The 19,757-nt window shown below is 37.5% G+C and overlaps 10 protein-coding genes across 10 annotated transcripts; 4 read left to right on the plus strand and 6 right to left on the minus strand.

Moving 5' to 3' along the window:
* Positions 1-511: 511 nt before the first annotated feature.
* On the minus strand, positions 512-979 carry B0P05DRAFT_568572 (uncharacterized protein; the record flags this gene model as incomplete). The annotated part of the gene is made up of 1 exon (XM_051581203.1): positions 512-979. The coding sequence occupies one exon, from the start codon at positions 977-979 to the stop codon at positions 512-514; it is 468 nt and encodes a 155-aa protein (XP_051438890.1).
* Positions 980-2,142: 1,163 nt separating this feature from the next.
* B0P05DRAFT_484583 (putative cyclase-domain-containing protein) lies at positions 2,143-3,331 on the plus strand. Its single transcript, XM_051575242.1, has 3 exons — positions 2,143-2,381; positions 2,433-3,096; positions 3,148-3,331. Exons 1-3 carry the CDS (start codon positions 2,238-2,240, stop codon positions 3,315-3,317), a joined length of 978 nt encoding a protein of 325 aa, XP_051438891.1. The 5' UTR covers positions 2,143-2,237; the 3' UTR covers positions 3,318-3,331.
* Positions 3,332-3,346: 15 nt separating this feature from the next.
* On the minus strand, positions 3,347-4,391 carry B0P05DRAFT_526312 (translation protein). Its single transcript, XM_051576411.1, has 4 exons — positions 4,134-4,391; positions 3,828-4,081; positions 3,666-3,777; positions 3,347-3,613 (listed from the first exon to the last, which is right to left on the minus strand). Exons 1-4 carry the CDS (start codon positions 4,362-4,364, stop codon positions 3,371-3,373), a joined length of 840 nt encoding a protein of 279 aa, XP_051438892.1. The 5' UTR covers positions 4,365-4,391; the 3' UTR covers positions 3,347-3,370.
* Positions 4,392-5,101: 710 nt separating this feature from the next.
* B0P05DRAFT_526315 (fungal-specific transcription factor domain-containing protein) lies at positions 5,102-8,006 on the plus strand. The gene is made up of 4 exons (XM_051576412.1): positions 5,102-5,396; positions 5,548-5,761; positions 5,807-6,404; positions 6,448-8,006. The coding sequence occupies exons 1-4, from the start codon at positions 5,277-5,279 to the stop codon at positions 7,901-7,903; spliced, it is 2,388 nt and encodes a 795-aa protein (XP_051438893.1). The 5' UTR covers positions 5,102-5,276; the 3' UTR covers positions 7,904-8,006.
* Positions 8,007-8,157: 151 nt separating this feature from the next.
* On the plus strand, positions 8,158-9,252 carry B0P05DRAFT_526317 (uncharacterized protein). Its single transcript, XM_051576413.1, has 2 exons — positions 8,158-8,302; positions 8,354-9,252. The coding sequence occupies exons 1-2, from the start codon at positions 8,179-8,181 to the stop codon at positions 9,154-9,156; spliced, it is 927 nt and encodes a 308-aa protein (XP_051438894.1). The 5' UTR covers positions 8,158-8,178; the 3' UTR covers positions 9,157-9,252.
* B0P05DRAFT_526318 (uncharacterized protein) lies at positions 9,223-11,149 on the minus strand. Its single transcript, XM_051576414.1, has one exon. It carries the CDS (start codon positions 11,143-11,145, stop codon positions 9,250-9,252), a length of 1,896 nt encoding a protein of 631 aa, XP_051438895.1. The 5' UTR covers positions 11,146-11,149; the 3' UTR covers positions 9,223-9,249.
* A 1-nt stretch (position 11,150) lies between these two features.
* On the plus strand, positions 11,151-11,904 carry B0P05DRAFT_526319 (anaphase-promoting complex subunit 11 RING-H2 finger-domain-containing protein). The gene has a single exon (XM_051576415.1). The coding sequence runs from the start codon at positions 11,194-11,196 to the stop codon at positions 11,545-11,547; it is 354 nt and encodes a 117-aa protein (XP_051438896.1). The 5' UTR covers positions 11,151-11,193; the 3' UTR covers positions 11,548-11,904.
* A 1,491-nt stretch (positions 11,905-13,395) lies between these two features.
* Positions 13,396-14,180, minus strand: B0P05DRAFT_526324 (acyl-CoA N-acyltransferase). The gene has a single exon (XM_051576416.1). It carries the CDS (start codon positions 14,168-14,170, stop codon positions 13,535-13,537), a length of 636 nt encoding a protein of 211 aa, XP_051438897.1. The 5' UTR covers positions 14,171-14,180; the 3' UTR covers positions 13,396-13,534.
* Positions 14,181-17,687, minus strand: B0P05DRAFT_526326 (6-phosphofructokinase). The gene is made up of 5 exons (XM_051576417.1): positions 17,591-17,687; positions 17,244-17,547; positions 16,842-17,193; positions 16,738-16,799; positions 14,181-16,670 (listed from the first exon to the last, which is right to left on the minus strand). Exons 1-5 carry the CDS (start codon positions 17,674-17,676, stop codon positions 14,541-14,543), a joined length of 2,934 nt encoding a protein of 977 aa, XP_051438898.1. The 5' UTR covers positions 17,677-17,687; the 3' UTR covers positions 14,181-14,540.
* A 55-nt stretch (positions 17,688-17,742) lies between these two features.
* Positions 17,743-19,145, minus strand: B0P05DRAFT_526330 (mitochondrial carrier). Its single transcript, XM_051576418.1, has 4 exons — positions 18,945-19,145; positions 18,737-18,889; positions 17,962-18,687; positions 17,743-17,912 (listed from the first exon to the last, which is right to left on the minus strand). The coding sequence occupies exons 1-4, from the start codon at positions 19,056-19,058 to the stop codon at positions 17,886-17,888; spliced, it is 1,020 nt and encodes a 339-aa protein (XP_051438899.1). The 5' UTR covers positions 19,059-19,145; the 3' UTR covers positions 17,743-17,885.
* Positions 19,146-19,757: the final 612 nt, after the last annotated feature.

The raw sequence follows: 19,757 nt of genomic DNA on the forward strand, positions 1-19,757 counted from the left end.
AACTTATAACTAGCTGTACCCAAACAATAGCTTTAATGTACGCATGAACTATGGAAGGCTTTACAGTTGTCGAATATTATTTAATACGTATCGTGAATTGAAATCATGTGTCTTCATTACTAAATTTTGAAAACTCTTGCAACGAATATAGACCTTCAAGATCTGCTTCTTGTTTCTCGTTCTATCAAAGTTGACTCTGTTGGACATTACAAATTCAGATATGCTACATTCATAATATTTATCTTCCGTTATCGTCACTGATCTTACATAGAAGTGCTTGCCATAGTCTTGTTCGATGTCAGAATGGTTAGTCAAGGTTTTGAAAGAACTATATGGCATATCGATATTGTAAGTGGAAGGAGTCTCAACAAACTTACCTCATTCATCATGGGTAGTACAGTTATGGACTGTGAGATGTTTCAAGCAAGGAAGCTGAGCAGACAATTGATACAATAAAGGTGCATAATACTGAACCGAAACAAGATCTAGTCTCTTCAAATTGGGACAGCAGTTAAAAATGGTGCTCAAGTTCTTGATCTTGATCAAGAAAATTAAGTACATCATCAGCTGAACATTCAAAGTGTAAGCCAGAGAGTGAAATCCGAATATCTTCTATCATAATCAAGGATTCCAAAGTGTCCCCTCCAAATCTTGATACAATATTCATTGTAGGCTTGTAATTTGGACTTGATTCGAGGGTTAGAGTATTTGATGATATTCTAGAGAAAGCATCTTCAAGCTTATGCTTTACACAGAGATCTTTTTCTAGCAGAAACTCTTGAAAGACATGCACGGCTTCATCCATGTTTTGAACTTGCAGATTTTTGATAGAAAAGCTTTTCATATCGGCTAGATATTTAATGAATGATTTCAATACTTTAGTAATGAACACTGGCTTATTTATGTTTGCTAATCTGTTGAAATTAGAATGAGGGATTGCGTCGAGCGTTAAATGCACTAGATTTGGGAACTTTTTCATGATGTAATTGTGTCTTCTGAGCGTAATAGTAACTTTAAATGGACTTGAGTTATACTTTTTATCTGCTTTAGTTCGCTAATATATGTTTCTTGTACCTCAAGCGAAAGTAAATCTGGAAGAGGCCTAATTGGATACAAAACTATGCTTAAGGTTTTTAAGCGAATAAGGTATTGTATTTTTTGAAGGAGTTCTGTCAGGGGAATATTCGTAATCTTTTGAAAATCTGATTTCTTCTTCAGTATGTTGGATTGATAAATATTGAGGGTTGAGCGTGTGTAGGATAGAGTATTACATATTTTGAGTTGTTTAATCGTATCACGCATAGTCAAAGCAAGATAGCTATAATGTTCAATCTCATCATTATCTGAAGGATATTGTAATGTGTTTGAGTATTTCCAGTTTCCCTCATAGCGTTCCATCAATATCCTGGTCCAAAAGTGACTGCATGTATTAACCAGTTTCAATTCCCTTAGATTTGGACAATGTTTGACTAAATTGGTGAAGCAGTTCGAGCTATCCCGTTTTTCTTGTTGGTTATTAAATACATTGTTAATAAATAGTTGTCTAGTGTTATTTCTCACACGGCAAGATGAAGTAGTCATAGTGCGCATAAACAGTGCAACCTGGGCAGTACTTACGATCGCGACGTTTGCATAAAGAGCCTCTTGTGAAGCCTTTGCCTAGTTACAACAAGTTAGCATTTTGCCTTATCTTTACTTTCCAGGTACGAAACTATATCTCTAAGTATCTCGTTAGGACATGACAAGAGAAATTCTAAATAGTCACTAGGGCCAAGTTGAATGGTTACATCTAGTTATGATTTACTTTTTTAGGGGAAGTCACACAGACTATTCAGCTGCTTGCTCAACTTTGCAGCAAAACTTGTATTGATCAATATCTCAAGGAAAGCTATTATATCTTTTCGACATGTTGACAGTGATGTTCCATGCATACCAAGAACAATCAAGAAGTGGTCTCGCTAATTTATTTAGCCGCATGATTTAAAGCAGTCTGGAGTCAATTTGCACATACATATCAAAAGAAAAAGCTATTATAATAGAATACCATTGTATGAATATATTCAGGACAATTCAAACGCTTTGAGTATATAGGATTTTAAACGTTTTTTGGACTAAACCAAGCATTTATGTCAATAAAAAAACATTGATTACTAATCTACACATTTATATTAAACTAGACGGAAACCTTTTAAAACACACTTGAGCTGAATTAATTAATTTTTTCCCTTCCTTTAAAAATGACACGAGATTTAAAAGCGCTTCCTACCTATGATCAATTGCCTATTGATTCCAAATATCCACCCAAAACTGCTTGGGGACTTTGGGGAGAAGATGATAACTATGGCACTCTTAACTTACTAACTGAAGAGCGTGTCGCCAAAGTAAGGATAACATTAGAGGGAGGATTTGACATAATTTTAACTTTTTTCTAGGCATCCAAGTGTATTTGTCGTGGTGCTATTTTCCCATTAAATTGGAAACTTGAGTCACCCAATCCCCCATTATATGGTCGAACTGAAATTTCCCATACTTACAAGTCTCTTTATCCCGGTGATTTAGCATACGATGATATTCTCACTTTGAACACTCAAGCTTCAACTCAGTGGGATGGCTTACGCCATATCGCTCACTTACCTTCTGGCTTGTACTACAATGGCATTAAGCCCTCTGATATAGCTAAAGGAAGTGCCCAAGCAAACGGTCGATTGGGTATTCATCATATGGCTCAACGAGGTATTGCTGGTCGTGCTGTCTTGCTTGACTATGGTCGCTGGGCTGCTAAACATAAGCCTGATTTTGATCCATTTGAGAAAATTGAAATTCCTGTTGAAGAATTAGACCAAGTAGCAGCTGAACAAGGTGTCACTTTTGAGACGGGAGATATTCTCTTACTTCGTACAGGCTGGATTGAAGCTTACGAAAGATACGGAGAGAAAGTAGCCGAGAAAATAAAAGACTTGAATAACCCTGACGCTGCTGGTGTAAAGTCCGGTGAAGAAACCCATAAATGGCTTTGGAACCATCATTTTGCTGCTGTTGCTTCTGATAATATTGCTTTTGAAGCTTATCCTGTTTCTGACTGGACTACTTCTTGTCGTAAGTTGGGAATAATATGGAACATACAATAAACTTATGTATTTCTTTTAGATACATTCTTGTTAGGTGGTATTGGTTGTCCTATTGGCGAAATGTTCTATCTCGAAAAACTAGCCGAAGATTCTGCTGAAGATAAAGTCTATACATACTTCTTTACCAGTGCTCCTTTAAATAAGGACAGTGGTGTTGCTTCTCCTCCTAATGCTATCTGTATTAAATAAACATTCTATTCTACATATTTTTTTTATTTAAAAAAAAAGAAGGGGGGGATAACTTAGTTTGTAATGGCAGTAGGAAAAGGTGGTGGGATAGCTTCCTTAGGAAAGAGCTTTTCACCACGTAGTTTGACAGCATCTTTAATCTTGACAAATTGATCATCAAATCCAGGAACAGATCCCTTCACATAAACCAAATTCAATTCAGGATCAATCTTTATAACCTTCAAGCTTTGAACTGTAACACTTTCACCACCAAGACGACCAGCCATCTTCTTGCCCTTGAAAACTTTACTAGGCCACTATACAACCAAAGAAAATCAAATCATGCTTACACAAGTCATTGCATCTTACCTTACGCTGACCTGTTGAACCACCAGAACGATGTGTCAAAGAAACACCATGAGAAGCAGGAAGACCCTTAAAGTTCCATCTCTTCATGACACCAGCAAAACCCTTACCAATGCTAATATTGTATGTTAATACTGTCCTATCCATGCTGCACATGCCACTTACGAAGGTGCTGTAACATCAACATATTGGCCTGTCACAAAGTGTTCTGCTGTCAAAGGAGTACCAATGGGCAAAACTGCATCCTTTGTTACTCTGAATTCAAATAGCTTTTGACGAAGTTCAACACCTAAAGCTTTAAAGTGTTCAATCATAGGTTTTGGTGTGTTCTTTTCTTTCTTTGGTGTGCAGCCAACTTGCAATGCTGTATAGCCGTGCTTTTCTTCAGTACGAACATCGGTGACAATCACATCCTCTAACTATATTATCAAGTCAATCGACACGTTCTATACATGATAGATCTGAATATACCTGCAATACAGTCACAGGCAAGCGAATACCGCTTTCACTCCAAACAGAAGTCATGCCCTTCTTTCTAGCAATGACACCAGTACGAACAGAATCAGCTGTCCATTGTGTAGCAGGAGTTGCTTGAGCAGCGAAAGTACTGGTATGAAAAGCTGAAGCGACAACTGCGCGAATAGGGCTGTATACAGCTGACTTGCCGAGAAGTGCAGACTTTGTGAACAAGCTCAATGACATTGAATAGCAATTACAAAAGGAAGAAAAAAGCAAGAGCTGTAGGGCATCCCTACCAAACTCGTCAAATTCAAATTCCGATTTGTTTTAAATGGCCGTCACAATTCCTTTCAGTGGCTTATGATACATCAATGCAAAATGATAAACACACACTCTTTCCAGTTTGCAGTTATTCAATATGCAAGTCACTTTTCAATGCACAGACCTTTCTTGTCTCCCCTTATTTATTGCTTAGTTAGAATAGATATTGATCTAAGCAGATAGATTTGCCCACTTCAGCCTATCTTGATGCTTTTTTAACTCAGCTAAATTAAAGAAACAGGGTGTTTCAAGTCAAACAAAACGAACCCTCATGTCCGCACATATAGGACAATAAATAAAAGATAAAACTCACTTTGTCATCCTACATGAAGCTTCTCTACTAAGAACAGGATCAAAGTGGCTTGAAAAAAATAAGTAAAATAAAGTTTGTGTTTTTTTTTTTCGAACAATGGAATTTGACAAACAGCCTGAGAGATGGCTTAAGCGTATATTGTCATCATTGTTATTGTTACTAAACAATACAAATATTACCAAATTTACTGCTATGCCATTTTCGTACTCTTCAAATTCAGTTGTACTTTGCCTACGTAACTATGCGTATTAACATGCATGCAATACGTGTCTATGTTCACGTCCTTGAGTTATCTAAAGTGTTGATTTCACTCAAAAAAAACTCAGCCTTAAAAAAACCGACTGTTTTTTTGGGTATACAGTGATTTTCGTTGTAATTTTTTTTCGTTCTCTCTTTTCTCTCTTCTTTTTCTTTTAAACAGTGCTTTCTTTCCTTTAGAACCAATAATTTACAAGGGACAAATAGAAAGAGACCAAACAAAAAAAGAAGGAGTTGAGTGCAGGCCATTGAACAATGCTAGAATGGACGACTCATCGCCACCCACGCCAGAATTGCCGGAACTTAAGAACCGCTTGTCCTCTAATAGTGGAATTAAACGAAACAAAGTAAGCCGAGCATGCGACGAGTGTAGAAAGAGAAAGGTAATTTTTCGATACTGGTACCTTATTATGCGATTAAATGTACTTGAAATTGTGCTTCCACTCGCCAAGTTTCACTGAGCATAATTTATACCTCTTCATTATTAAACTCAGACTATAACCGAAAAATTAAACATTGTCTATGCTGTTATAGGTACGATGTGATGGAGCTCAGCCTTGCGCGCGGTGTCAAAGATCACCTACAGAATGTATATTTTCAAATGTCACACCAAAAAGGGGTCCACCTAAACAATACTTGGAGCCGTTCGAAAACAGACTGAAAGCAATTGACACTGTATTACATGTACTCGAATCCTCATCCCAAGAAACAATCCCTATAGAAAATAAAAACAATTGGAAAAAGACAGGTAAAGCGATAGAGGGCAAGAGTTATGGCTCATGACTCAAGTTAGATCCTGTCATTGGAACAAACATACATTTGGATGTCACCTGCTTTGGGCAGGCACTCTATATACCTGATTTTCCTGCTCGTATTGATCGCTTAGAACCAATACAGAATTTTGCATTGGACTCTGAGCCACCACCACCACCTGGCTTGCCTGACCAAAATACAATAAGATTTGATCTTGTGCGATTGTATTTTGACCATATTCATCCATCCATGCCGTTTTTGTCCAGATCATTGTTTACTCAACCTCAGCCACCTACATTACTCTTACATGCCATTTATGCAGTCGCGTCAAAATTCGTACAACAAGACAGCAGTGATCCTCCAGGCTGGTCATTCTACAAAACAGCGCTTAGCCTGATCGATGCATATGCTGATATGCCACGATTGTCAACTGTCCAAGCCCTTGTGCTGTTGTGTAAATACCATGAACATGTCCATCGTCCAGGCTTTCTTTATCGAACTAAATTCTTTATACAAATGGCTATGCGAATGGCGAATGATTTGGGCCTATCAAGAAAGATTCCAGATATATGCCATGTACAAGAGGAGGCAAGAATACGCACTTTTTGGGTTATGCAAACATACAGTACCTTGATAAGGTAAGTTGATATTAACACAAATAAGTAAATTGACTGTTGATAGCATTGAGCAAGGGCTGGAACTACCGACTCAAGAATGCACGGTCGGTTACCCGCACGTCCTCTCAGACGAATCTGGCAGCAGTGATGCCAATGCTGTCCTCTATTTCTATTGGCTCTGCAAGGTGATACATGTACAGCTCGCTGTCATTCAATTCATGAAAAAGTTCAAAGATCATGTCAGTGGCAATGACATGGAACAATTTATTGAATTAGAGAATACCCTTATAGGCTTAGGGACAAACATACCTCATACAATAGATGGTGATGTGCGCGTCTCTTTTGTTCACTTAATATACCATTTGACTGTAATTTTGTTGTTTAGACCTTATGCCCTTACAAACACGATAGATCAACGCCAACAAAGGGCCATTTCACATTGTTCAACATCTGCTTCTACTGTAGCAAACATAATAGACAATGCTGTCAATACGCATGGAAAAAATGCTTTCTCTACCTTGATAAGAAGCAATCAACAAGTCATTTATTGTTTGACAACTGCTGCTACTATGTTACATGCACTCAAGGATCCAAGCGAAGCCTATGAAAGAATTTGTTCCATGTTACAAATCATGACAAGTAAATCCCCTGTCACTGAATTAGAAACAACCCCGGTGAGTGCAGATGTAGAAAGGCCTGATCTTCATATTGTCTCACCATCCAACACTTCTTCAACACGATCCTCGCCATTGATACCGTCACTTTCTCCTCATAGCCCTACACCTACTATCAGAAAAAGACACTCAAGATCGTCCCTTCAATTTCCGGTATCAGACATGCCTTATGGTAATGAGGTTCACCGTAGAAGGCATTCAGGTAGATCTCCTTACGCTGCCAATCGACTCTCTGCCCCTGCTCTAGGCTCTATGTATCAAACTTACTTTTATCAACAGCAACAACAGCAACAATTACAGCAGTTGCAGCAACTTCAAAGTTATTCTCAGCCATCTTCGCCCATTATTAGTCAATTTGGTACAAATGATTACACTACATTTCCTACGACGCCACACCGTACAGCCTCATTGTCAAGAAAGACAGGTTTGCGACGTAGTGCTTCTTCTACAGGCGACTTTATGATCCCTCCTCAAAGGCCACGAGCACCCTCACGTCCTTATATGAACCCTCGTCGCCATACATTGACAAATGCAACACCTCCCGACTTATCCAATGAAATTGCTTCTTCTCCCTCCGTTGACACAACACGCAATCTATATGCAATGGCAGTCCGAAACAATCAATTCAATACCCAACCTTATATGATACCAATCACAAGCCACCATCAACATCAGCAAATGCAACAGCAACAGCAGCAACACCAACAATTATTACAGCAGCAGCAGCTACAACAAACCTTAATGCTAGATCCTGCTTCTTTTCCTATGGATCCTGTAATTCCTGACTCCCCCAATGATTCTATGATGAATTTGTTACTTAATCCTTGGGATTTTTCATCACAATAAGTAACAAAAAAAAAAGAAGAAAAAAGAAAGCCTTTATATGATATATGTTATGATAGAACTTACCATTCAATAAAAAAAAAAGAAAAAATAAGCATAAACAGAGAATTTCGTCATGTCTTCATTGTAAAACCATAGGCTATATCGATTGATACAGTTTCAGGCTAATCCTATCTTTTAAACAAAAAGAAAAATCCCTTGCCTTGGCAAAAAAAAGGGTATAAAAGAAAGAGCAGAGCGTCATTCTAACAAAGTTCTTTCTTTCCTTACTCAATAATATGAAGTTCTTTCAACTTGCTACTGCAGCCGTTACTTTCTTAACTGCCTTTGTTGGTGCTCAACAAAATGGCACCATGGATCAAGGCTCAAATGCATTCAACATGTCTTCTATTAATGGCACATGTAAGTTATATCTCTGATATATAATGATCAGCTTACTTATTTGATGATTAGGGCATGTTGCTGGTTTGACCAAGTCATTGTTGCATGACTTTTCTCTCTTGACTGAATACTACAACTTCAGCATCAAGTGTCCTCAAATTTACATTACTGGTAATTCTACCAATGTCTCTTACATTCAACCTTCTTTCAATTTGGAATGGTACAACGATACGCTTAAATCTAACCAAACTGCCAATGTCTCTTTCAGTGGACTCATGACACTTGAGAACGTTACTTCTGCAACACAAGCCAATTTCAGTGTTCTCATGGCCATCCCTTCTATGAACCAAAGCTATTCTACCAACAGCCTTGCAAGAATGTTGGCTGCCAATTCTCCTTACTCTTCTTCTTCCTCCTCTTCCTCCTCCTCCAAGAACTTTACTGCTGGTAATGTAACAAATCCCTTGCCTAATGGTCCCGACTTCTCTGCTATTTTCAGCTTCAATTTGACTTCTAGTAATGGTTCTGTTTATGATATTGCCTTGTTGACTGCTTCCAACTTTACAAATCTCAACGAAACTAATCAAAACAGTAGTCTTTATCGTCGTCAATTGGCTCCTAGCGCACCTCAAAACATGACTAATCAAGTCTATCGTGTCTTGCTTACCAACAACACTACTCCCTTGAATGAAACTGCCTTTAACTCAACTATTCAAGCCTATGGCGACACTGCTACTAATGTTACTTGGATTCAAGACACTTGCAACTCAACCCAATCTTCCTCTTCCTCTTCTTCTAGCACTCGTTCTTCCTCTTCTAGAACTCGCTCTGCTTCCGCCACTCAAACTAGTGGTACCTATGCCACACTTTTCTAATTCTATTAATAAAAACAACATTTGCTTGGCATAAAGCATTTCTCTGGATATGTTTAGCATGTCATGTTTAAGAAAAAAAAAAACTTGAGACATTTATTGCAAATGAGGACAATTTACATTTCCATCCAATACAAAATGATTCAATTGTTTGCATTGAATTTTCAAATAACCAAACATCAAATTGGTTCTCAAGACATCGCTCACTTTCTGTTCGCTCAAGTTACGCAAAAACAATTTGCTGCTGTCGACAAAAGAGCCTTGTTTACGTTGAGCAAAGTATTTTTGAGTCACAAAGGCTTCTTTAGTGGAAAGTTCTTGCATGAGAGGTAAATCACGGTTGTTATTTTGATAGCCTACATGTTGATGCCAACTCTTGGATTCGGCTTGCTCTATGTAAGCAATACGAATGTAACTAGATAGACCATGATAAAACATGGAAGCACTTGAATAATCGAGTCGGATACCATCTAATACAAGGCTTTCAAATGTATGATAAGGCATGTTTAAGATCACAGTGGTTTGAGAAACCATGTCGTTCATTTCGCATAGTTGCTTACATCTTGTGAGTGAAAACGTCTTGAGAGAAGGACAAGTGAGTGATAAGAAATCAAAAAAGTGAGGCACAAAAGCCATAAAAGTCATTTGGAGCACTTTTAAGCGATACCGCTTTTTGGAAAAGACAATAGGCACATAGAGCATACCCCATTCCAAAATAAGGGTTTCTAAAGTTGGACAATTATCTAACAAGTATTGTAGATCATACTCATTGTGATACGAGTCACATTTGATGTCAAGCGAAGAGAGGCATGCAAAGCGTTTGAGTAGATGTAATGTGTATGGTAGCTTTACATCAAATCGCCACTGTTCAATCTCCAAGCTTGTCATCAAATGACCTGTATGGTGTGCAATAAATTCGAGTTCTGTTTCGCTCTTGATGCGATTACCTTTTCGCAAAAGAGGTGTAATTTGTCGAATACAACGGTTGTTTTTGGCTATGTTCAAGAAAGATTCATTCAGCCAGTGATCAAGTATAGGACACGAGAGTGATAATTGTTCGATATAGCGGCATTTTTGAACCAAGTTTAAGAAGAAACTTTTTTCTAATTGGAAGTTGTCTGTACTATTCGTATAGTGAACATCCAGTTCCAAAGTTAGCAAGTTGGGGTATTTATGAGCAATATAGAACAACCAGAATGCTGGTGTATGACGTGTTTCCCAGTGCAAGTATTCCAGGTTAGCTACTATGGGATATGCTGCAATTTGGCTCAGTATTGCTTCATTGGAGTCCATGGGCATTTGTATATTGTTTCCAATGATATGGAACCGCCTTAATTTGGGTAGCAATGAATGTATTGTTTCTATATCTTGTAATGTCAAGCTAAGTGCGGGATCCATATCACTATCATTTATCGCTAATTCTTCAAGGTAAGGAGTCAATGAAAAGATCGACAATAGACGGTTTTGTGTCGACATATCGACAATAATGTTGCCTTGGATAGACACACTTGTTAATCCCTTTCCTAAACATTGTAATGACAGTAGTGCTTGATCTAAACTAGCCAAAGTGGGTATCTTATGCATATACTTCCATCGTGCAATATCGTTATGGCCAGTGATTGATTTCCAAGAATCAGGATCAATTTCCAGACTCTCTAAATAAGGACATAATGCTACAAGCGATTCAAAACACAAGCGTGGGATAATCGACTCCAATTGTCTCTTTTGAAGACAAGAAAATGGTTTTGCTTTCCTGACAACAAGATGCTTTACCAAGTGTCCATTAGGCAGTTTCTGTTGCGATGATCTGAGTGATTCACACAGACAATGAAATTGATAAAGGCTTTTTAGAGTGATTTTATAGTAAAGTGCATGTCGAAATACTTCAAACCAATCCTGACAAATAGTCAAGCCAATTCTTGTATCATGAGGCGTCAAATGAGACACAATATGCAGAAGTATTTCAGTGGGTATTATCTTTGTTACGTTCATAAGGAGTGAGAAAGGAAACGTTTTGTTTTTTTTTGTTTTTGCATAAAAATGTACGCCCTCAAAACGTCGTCATGTGAAATTTCCAAAAATGAGTGCCTGGAGTTGAATTTTGGTTTGTTTTCTTTGTCTAGTATGAAAGTCAATGTAGTCTCTTGGAATATGGGTGCTGAATGGTCTTGGAAAGTCAAGGAAGACGACGACATTTGTGGTATCTGCCATTCAGAATATGATGGTTGTTGTCCTACCTGTAAGACTCCCGGTGATGATTGTCCTTTGATCTGGGGAAAGTGTACTCATGTCTTTCATCTCCATTGTATCATGACCTGGTTTAAAAACTCAACTCATGGCGAGATCTGTCCTATGGATCGTACGCAATGGCAAACAGCGCAAGCACAAGTCTAATTCTGAACTTTATACCCATCTTTATTTGTTAACTAGATTTAAAAAAAAAAGGAGAATGGCGACCATGAAAAATCATTATTAGACTTACTTTCTTTGGATGTAAGCTGTTGTCTCATTAAAAAAAATTAGTCCGCTTCTTTTCTCTTCATCATTTGTATAATAAACATCGAAGCTTGTTATGATAGTGCTTCCAGCAAACAGCATTATAGTTTCTCAAGATGGAGTTTACAACGTACTGACAAATAGCAAATAACACAGAATGAACTATTTCAAAAAGTAGGTAACAGACGGAAATCAGTTTGAATGATATTGTTTTTGAGACCTGTAATTAAGTTGTGGAACACAAATGCTTTCATGTCAAAGTCATTTTTAATAAATCAAGAAAAATTACTACTTAAAGATTATAACGAGAAATTTTGTGTATAGAAGTATCATATTAATGAATTAAAGAACAACGTTGCGAGTTATGCTTTTTGCTTGTTTGAATAACTACAAAAATATTTCTAAAATCATTATCGATCACTTGCCATTCGACAGTAAAACCGAAATTCATAAAACACAGTTTGGACCACTGTACATAAAGCGACTGTCTTCTTGTTCCTAGATAAACTTTTTCTTAGACAGTATGAAGGGGTTTAAAGCTTGTTTGTATACACATAAATGCTCTAAATACCTACAAAAAGTGCCTACTAACACTCACGACACCTTTGGAGTCGATTCGGACAAAAGAAAAAAGCGACATGTAAAACTTGGTCGCAATATGCCTTTCGACCAAAGGGCACTACGCATGAAGATCATCGATTTGGCAACTCTCAATCTTCTTCTTGATGCTACATGACAAAGAATGAAGCTATTGACAAGCTTAAACACTCAAAATGTGCATCAGAGGCTATATTTTCTGGTGAATGTGTTTACTTAACAATTGTACTATGAAAATGATGAGATATAAATAAAAAAAAACCCTCTTAAACATCTTCACCTATTTACTCAATAATTTAGTAGAAAAGTTGCTGTATTATCTGTATTAGCAGACTTTGAAAACAAAAATCTACTACACCAAAGCCAAATAATCGCGCTTTTATGCAGTTCTTAGCAAAAGCTTAATTTTTTATGCACACCGCCCTTCTGTATATCCTATATCCATTTACTATACATTCACATTCTAAATTATCCTTGTTTTTGTTTTCATATGTTCCTTAACACTCTAGATAGCATATGAAATTTTTTTATAAGTCTATTGCTAGTAAGTTCTATATGTCGTCTAGAGCAAGAATCAAAACACAGCTTAAATGCAACATTGTTTGATGTCCCATTGCTCGACAACTACATTATCAAAACAATCTATTTTTTGTTTTAAACATGTTCTTTCGAGTCCGAGAATCGAACAGTATCAATGGCTTGGCTGTAGGGTGGAATTTATTTTTTTTTGACTCGTGGAGATCCACAAGAAGTTCGTGAAGATGGAATGACCCCAATGTAGATCTGATCCAACCGAAATGAGGAGAGGCCATGTCTAGTTACTTTTAAGGAAAAGAAAACAGGTTTTTCAAGATGAAAAAGTCGACTCAATATGAGTATTGCCTTCAAATCTGCATTTAAAGCTCATTGTACACTGTGAATGGTAGAAAAGACGCCTTTCTCAGTAGTTATCAATTAGTGAGTACTTATTTATACACAATCCAATGCACAAAATATGTATGAGTAAGTTTTGCTACAACATTTGAGAATTTTGAAGTCAAAAAGAGCAATTTTAAACATGTAGACAATGGGTATCTTAATTTCCAAAGGTACAAAGCAATTCTTTTGGTTTCTTTGTAAATTTTTTTTTAATGAAATAATAGCTAAAGAGCATTTATTGTATTTCATGGCTTTTATTAGTTTGTTTATTTCGCTTGACTGAAAAAGTGGTATCAAATATAGACTTGTCAAAAGATTTTCTTGAAAAGAGAGAGAACGTTTGTGCATTTAATGTGAGACAGCAATATGCTTAGAACGTTAGTCGCATGATGATATTGGCTCGAGCGTATGCAGAATGAGGCCCAAGATGGGTAGTTTCAAAACCATATTTTTTGTACAAAACAATAGCATTTTCCAAAACCGTATTTGACATGAGTTCGACAAAGGGGTATTTTTTGCTTCTTGCCCATTCAATAGATTCACGCATCAAAATATGAGCATACCCTTTGCCAGTATATTCTTTTCTAACCGTCATTTTTGCCAATTCACATATCCCCTCATGAAGAACTATAGCTACCACACCAGCAACTCTACCTGTACTCTCTAATAAAAAGAAGATTTCACCTCCTGGCTTGATGATAGCTTCTTCTGGTGTTTCCAGCTGTCTGATATCTTCTTCTTCTACCACAAAATGTTCTTTGACCCATGCAAGACTAAGATCCTTAAATTCAGATTTGAATTGATCGTCCCATGTGGTTACATAGAGAGTGTCTTTCACTGTTTTTTTATCTAAATCAACTTGATGGTATATGGCGACACAATGACTAGGAACTCTATTATGCGTTGGTTTTTGATAACTTGAAGCCCAAGTGTGTTGTGCTATAAATTCTTCCCAATTTACTATCTGACTACGTGCCATAGCATATTCTTTCAAACTGATAACCATTTTTTAAACAAAAACAAGAGAGTAAAGAAAGAATCCCACCATTTGTGTTTTCTTTTATAATGAAGCTTGATCCGATTCGACGGATTTCCTGAAAGTGTAAATCATTTGGAGTCATTTTACGACCAATGGAATTTGATAGCAAAAAAAAATAAACAAAATAATTACTAATCCGTGAATCTGCTTCCGTATTTTCGGATTTAATAAATCAAGAGATAACAACAATGAAATGAAACCCACCTTTGCTAAGCTTGAAAAGGCACTTCTGACTGCTCAATACTCGTTGCATTTGTCGTAAACTATTCGTAGATCTTGTGGTTAAATCAAGTTGATATCATTCAAGTTGTTTATTATGTACATGTATCGCATTTTTTTATTTTTTTTTGCTCAAAATAGCTTGTGCTTGTGGGGTGAATAAACCACGACCAGATAATAGATCAACCAAAGGACGGTGTTCCATCCACCAAGAATCTAATGGCTTGCGGTTCTTCATATCACTAACAGCAATTAATTCTGTCACTGGACGATAAGTTACACCGACACCTGAAAGGCCAACAACCGCAGCAGATTCATGCATCCGAGAAAGTTCAATAGGCACGTCTTGTTTGCTACAATAAGCCTCTTCAAGAGCAGCAGAGGTATGATCTTCAAAGAAATCTATAGCACATTTAGAAAGACGAGTAGCTCTAATACGATCCATAGGACTAGGATTGACACCTTGTTGAATATGACCCAGAACGGCTGTACGTGAATCAAACAAAGCATGACCTTCTTCCTTCAAGATATCAGAGATGACATTGGTAGTATATGTTTTGCTGACTGTTTCATTTCGTAAAATAATTCTGCCTTCAGATTTATCAGCATCATCATCCATATACATGGCCATGAGGTGGCGAGAATCTGATTGAAGACGAGCAAGATTGACACCTTCTTCTGGAATATAGATGGTATTTGCTCCACTGGCTAAACCAGCTTCAACAGCCAAATAGCCAGAGCGTCCACCTTGTACTTCAATCACAAAAACACGGCGACGTGATGATCGAGCAGATTGAACAATAGCATCGCATGAATTAACAATAGCATTTAACGCAGTATCGGAGCCAAGAGAAAAATCAGTACCAGGTACATTGTTGGAAACAGTAGCTGGAATCAAAGCAATTGGAATGTTGAGCGAGGGATATTGTTTACGAGCAGCTTCCAAGTTGATAGCAGAGGAAAAGGCTTCAAAACCACCAATGATAAGAAGGGATTGGATCTGGAACTTTTGAAGTTGATAAGCAACCATCCCCATATCCACTCCTTCACCAGGAACAGCACGGTTTGTGCCTAATTCAGAGCCACCCTTAGGCGTCCATCCATCGACACCAATCCAGCTTAGTTCTTCAACAGAGCCGCTAGCTAAGCCAGGGAAGCCATTCAAGATAGCAAATGGCGTATGGCCACGATTCAATGCGTAACGAACTGCCGTACGAGTAGCTGCATTCATACCACCAGCAGGAGCACCCACGTGAATGATACCAACACGAAGTCGACGATGTTTAGGTACCAACATACTCTGATCATCCAAAATAGTAGTTGCAGTATAAGCAACAAATTCATCAGCAAATTGAGGGTCACGAAGTTCCATAGCACGGGCAAAGTTCTTTTCTGATATGGCTTTAGCTACTTCATGTGTCAATTCCACAGCCTTCATCAATGGTTGACAAGTCACTTGATTGCTGCTCATGCCAATCAAAGGAGAGGGCGTTTCGGGAGTAGAAGACAAAACAGCATCAACTGCAGCTACACTTTGAATAGTTGCTAAAATACGATCAAAAGAGCAAGGTGATCCACCACGTTGAGTATGGCCCAAGGTAGTTACTCGCGTATCAAGGCCAAGACGGTCAGCAAGTATAGCTTTAATATCGTCAGGTCGGATGGGATTCAGATTCATATCAATGGCACCTTCAGCAACAATGACGACTGTCTTACGCTTGCCAAGCTGACGATGGCGTTGTGCAACAGCACACAGTGTGTCTTGCCAGTTCTCTTCACTAGGAGGTCTTTCAGGAATAAACACAAAATCAGCACCTGTAGCGATACCAGCTGCAAGAGCCAGCCAACCACAATGGCGACCCATTACTTCAATCACAAATGCACGAGAATGAGATAATGCAGTTGTACCAATAGAGTCAACAGCTTCACAAATACGATGAAGAGAAGTGACAGCGCCAATGGTAATATCAGTGGAAGACATATCATTATCAATTGAACCAACAAGACCCACGATGGTCAAATGGTTGTATGTCTTGGCTTCTTCTTCAGTGATTCTGCCGTCTTTTAAAAGTTCTTCAGTTAAACCATTCCATTCTGAACGGAAAACGTCAGCACCAGTCAATGAGCCATCACCACCGCATACAATCAATGCGTCAATACCACTCTTGATCAAATTCTCAGCTGCCTTGAGTCGACCTTTACGTTCCTTGAATGCCATACATCTTGCTGTACCAATGTTTGTACCACCCTATTGATAGTTACAATGAGTTCATATGAGCTTATCTAATCAATCAATATCTTTTTCTTTGTCTTACCACTGCTAAGAAGCCTCGAGCGTCTTTCCAGTCCATTTTTTTTATACCATTATCAACAAGACCTGATTAAATGTAAGATAATCGTTGATCTAGAAAGAAAATACCTTGATATCCCTCATAAACAGCATATACTTCGCAACCTTTAGAGATACCATATCGGACAACACCACGTACAGCAGCATTCATGCCCGGTGCATCCCCACCTGATGTAAGCACACCAATTCGCTTAGGTCTTCCCATCTTATCAGTCACTTGTTCCTCGACTTTTTCAGTAAAGGCTGAATCCAAAAGAGGAGATTCAAAAAGACTTGGAAAAGCAGGTTTGTTTGCGAAAATGACCGTGTTATTCAAAGGATCCAAGGTATACAATTCAATTAGTTCAAATGTCCCACTAAACGATTTGATAGATCTGTCTTGATAAGGACGGCCCAATGTATCCAGTTGTGCTTTGACGGCCTAAAAAAAAGCATGTCAAGATGATTTTGCTATCGATAAATATTTCTTACGTCAACATCAACAATGGACAATGCTAATGCGGATTCATTCAAACCCCAGTCTTGATCGCTACTAGGCTTAGGACGAGGCGTAGAACGGGCGTTCAAGACAAGCCGAACAATAATATCAGTTGTCATTGCATGTGCATCAGCAGATAATTTAAGCCATGTTTCTTTTTCTTCCCCTTCTTGTTTCTTTGCCTGACTTGGGGCATTTACAAGTTTGAAACCAAATGCTTTGTAAAATACAAGCGTGTTTTGAAAAAGTTCTTCTGAACTAGCGATAAAGACAATATGAGAGAGTCCCTTTACCATACTGAATTGTTGTGAGTCGAGTAATATACATAGTACATATTTACCTTTTAATTTTATTGTTTTTTAAGTAGAAAGAAAAGAACTTTTTATTTTGGTTCTCAAAGGTTTTAGAAGATTTTGGTGACTCCATTTGTTGCTCCGCTTGTACTTTTCAGCATGATTTTTGTAAATAAATTGTGGGCTGATACATGTATCATAGAGTATGACGCTTATCGATATACATTTATTCAAACACGGATTAATTCTTTATACAATAGTTTTATTTTTTGAGTTTTCTCTAAGAATATGTAATGCATCAATAATAGCAATGTAAGGCTGATGAAGTGGGGGTATTATTATCTATCCAAAATGACGAGAAAGTGTTTCCTATGAAAGAAATTATAAGCATACAAACACAAACAAAAGAAAAACTTACATAAGTAAGGAAAATGATAGCAGATGTAGGCGCACTACGGGCTACTGTGATGCCGCACCCTCTATAGAAAGCCTTGTATCCACCAGCAGTATACAATTCTTTAGCCGTTTGAATAAATGATCGTTGTTTGCTCGTAACGAGTTGCTCATCTGTTTGCATTTGAGATTTTATCACATCCACTGGGAAGAGAGAAAAGTTGTAAGCCATACCACCAAGCGCACCACCTAACATGAGTTCTGAAGGTGACAGGTCTTTCTTGGATACTTTTTCGTTTGTCTTTGATTCACGATATTTTATGAATTGAGCACAGGTGTATTCATATGTACCAAACCAGAACATACCACCACCTGTTTCTCTTAAAAGAGTGGCTAAAAATCCTCTATAAAAGCCCGAAACACCATGAGATTGTAATACATGGCGAATGACATGGAATGGTCCAGAAAACTGTACTCCTTGAATAGCTTGGCTGCCAATCTGGACCTGTAATTTGCATTTGATTAATTCCACAGGTGTCAATACAAATGAAGCAATGGCACCTGAAGCACCACCCGCTAAAACCAATTGATTGATCGATAAGGATGGTAAATCATCTTCAGCCATTGTTCGATATTTTTCTTTTTCTTCGGGTGTTGATGAATAGTCTCGAATGATTCTCTGTACTTGTTTATAGCCAACGAATAAAGCAGCATTTTCAACCATGGACCCTACTAGAGGAGAAGACATGCCCTAAATCTGGGGTTTAGTACTTGTAGAAAAAAATAAACTAAATTCTTACTGTAAATAAACCCTTGAGTCCTTCTTGTTTAATTGTAGTTTTAAAACAATCCCAAGGACCTGAAAAGTAAGGATGACTCAATGGTTGTGTTTGAAGTCGAACCTTAATGGTATCAAAAGGATATTCGACAAATTTGCCAATCATTCCAGCAACCTTGTTGTTATGTCAGCATACAAAATAAGATTATCAAGTTATTATTTTTTTTTACCGAGCCAAACAAAAGATCATCCAGTTGTTGACGAAGTGCAGATTTTTCGGTTTTTTGCTGTACAAATGCATTTTCCGTCTTTAGCAAGGGAGTCGCTACTTGTTGAGTATCCATGGTTGGCCGAAAATAAGGCAAGAAGAAGAAAAAAGAAGAAGAGGAGTAGAAAGATAAAAAATTTTACTGATGTATAAAAAACAAAAAAAAAGTTGAGTCATATTTAGTAACTTGCCCTATCTATAAACAAAACTCCTTGTCACACAAGAGATCGTTTTTTAAAGATAATCTATTGCCATAGATAAAGTTTACCAAATAACTGAAAAACTCTTACACATTACTTGAATTACTAAAAAAACACTGACACTATAAAAAAAGAAGAAGAATGAAGTTGCTACTAACCGTCATAAACAGAGAGATTGTATTGAAATTAACTTTGCTAGAGAATTATTGTTTGACTTGATTCAAAACAACCTATATACAGATTAACTTACACTTGCATTTACTTCCCTTCAATAAACAAATAGATGCTTAACTTAAGCTTTTGACACATTTTTTATTGGTAATGTTCTTAAAACTGGTTTTTGACTCGAGTAAAACAATCCTAAATTCCTTGCAAGACATTTTGATCTAGACTTTTCTGCTTATCAAAAATGGGAAATTTAAATTCAGGCTCAATGTTCGGCTCGAAAAGACTTGACAGGTTATTGTGACCATAGTTTCAATGGATAACGAAAAGTCTAGCATAGCACTTCCAGAAAGCAAAGTCGTAGCCAATAACTCGACAAAAGAAATTAGACAATATCTACAGAATGTGAA

This window comes from Gilbertella persicaria (genome assembly GCF_025201335.1).
Source record: "Gilbertella persicaria strain CBS 190.32 chromosome Unknown B0P05scaffold_4, whole genome shotgun sequence".
In the NCBI taxonomy this organism is placed as follows: Eukaryota; Fungi; Mucoromycota; class Mucoromycetes; order Mucorales; family Choanephoraceae; genus Gilbertella; species Gilbertella persicaria.

Excerpts from the sequence above, each read along its gene's own strand:
- B0P05DRAFT_484583 (XM_051575242.1), top strand. The coding sequence starts at position 2,238 with ATGACACGAGATTTAAAAGCGCTTCCTACCTATGATCAATTGCCTATT. Across the intron at positions 2,382-2,432 it reads CTGAAGAGCGTGTCGCCAAA|GCATCCAAGTGTATTTGTCG; the intron begins GTAAGGATAACA and ends ACTTTTTTCTAG. Across the intron at positions 3,097-3,147 it reads TGACTGGACTACTTCTTGTC|ATACATTCTTGTTAGGTGGT; the intron begins GTAAGTTGGGAA and ends TATTTCTTTTAG.
- B0P05DRAFT_526312 (XM_051576411.1), bottom strand. The coding sequence starts at position 4,364 with ATGTCATTGAGCTTGTTCACAAAGTCTGCACTTCTCGGCAAGTCAGCT. Across the intron at positions 4,082-4,133 it reads TGCCTGTGACTGTATTGCAG|TTAGAGGATGTGATTGTCAC; the intron begins GTATATTCAGAT and ends TTGATAATATAG. Across the intron at positions 3,778-3,827 it reads GTTGATGTTACAGCACCTTC|CATTGGTAAGGGTTTTGCTG; the intron begins GTAAGTGGCATG and ends ATACAATATTAG.
- B0P05DRAFT_526315 (XM_051576412.1), top strand. The coding sequence starts at position 5,277 with ATGGACGACTCATCGCCACCCACGCCAGAATTGCCGGAACTTAAGAAC. Across the intron at positions 5,762-5,806 it reads AAACAATTGGAAAAAGACAG|ATCCTGTCATTGGAACAAAC; the intron begins GTAAAGCGATAG and ends GACTCAAGTTAG. Across the intron at positions 6,405-6,447 it reads ACATACAGTACCTTGATAAG|CATTGAGCAAGGGCTGGAAC; the intron begins GTAAGTTGATAT and ends GACTGTTGATAG.
- B0P05DRAFT_526317 (XM_051576413.1), top strand. The coding sequence starts at position 8,179 with ATGAAGTTCTTTCAACTTGCTACTGCAGCCGTTACTTTCTTAACTGCC. Across the intron at positions 8,303-8,353 it reads GTCTTCTATTAATGGCACAT|GGCATGTTGCTGGTTTGACC; the intron begins GTAAGTTATATC and ends TTTGATGATTAG.
- B0P05DRAFT_526318 (XM_051576414.1), bottom strand. The coding sequence starts at position 11,145 with ATGAACGTAACAAAGATAATACCCACTGAAATACTTCTGCATATTGTG.
- B0P05DRAFT_526319 (XM_051576415.1), top strand. The coding sequence starts at position 11,194 with ATGTACGCCCTCAAAACGTCGTCATGTGAAATTTCCAAAAATGAGTGC.
- B0P05DRAFT_526324 (XM_051576416.1), bottom strand. The coding sequence starts at position 14,170 with ATGGTTATCAGTTTGAAAGAATATGCTATGGCACGTAGTCAGATAGTA.
- B0P05DRAFT_526326 (XM_051576417.1), bottom strand. The coding sequence starts at position 17,676 with ATGGAGTCACCAAAATCTTCTAAAACCTTTGAGAACCAAAATAAAAAG. Across the intron at positions 17,194-17,243 it reads TGTCCATTGTTGATGTTGAC|GCCGTCAAAGCACAACTGGA; the intron begins GTAAGAAATATT and ends GCTTTTTTTTAG. Across the intron at positions 16,800-16,841 it reads TGTTTATGAGGGATATCAAG|GTCTTGTTGATAATGGTATA; the intron begins GTATTTTCTTTC and ends ACATTTAATCAG.
- B0P05DRAFT_526330 (XM_051576418.1), bottom strand. The coding sequence starts at position 19,058 with ATGGATACTCAACAAGTAGCGACTCCCTTGCTAAAGACGGAAAATGCA. Across the intron at positions 18,890-18,944 it reads ATGATCTTTTGTTTGGCTCG|GTTGCTGGAATGATTGGCAA; the intron begins GTAAAAAAAAAT and ends CATAACAACAAG. Across the intron at positions 18,688-18,736 it reads GACTCAAGGGTTTATTTACA|GGCATGTCTTCTCCTCTAGT; the intron begins GTAAGAATTTAG and ends CCCCAGATTTAG.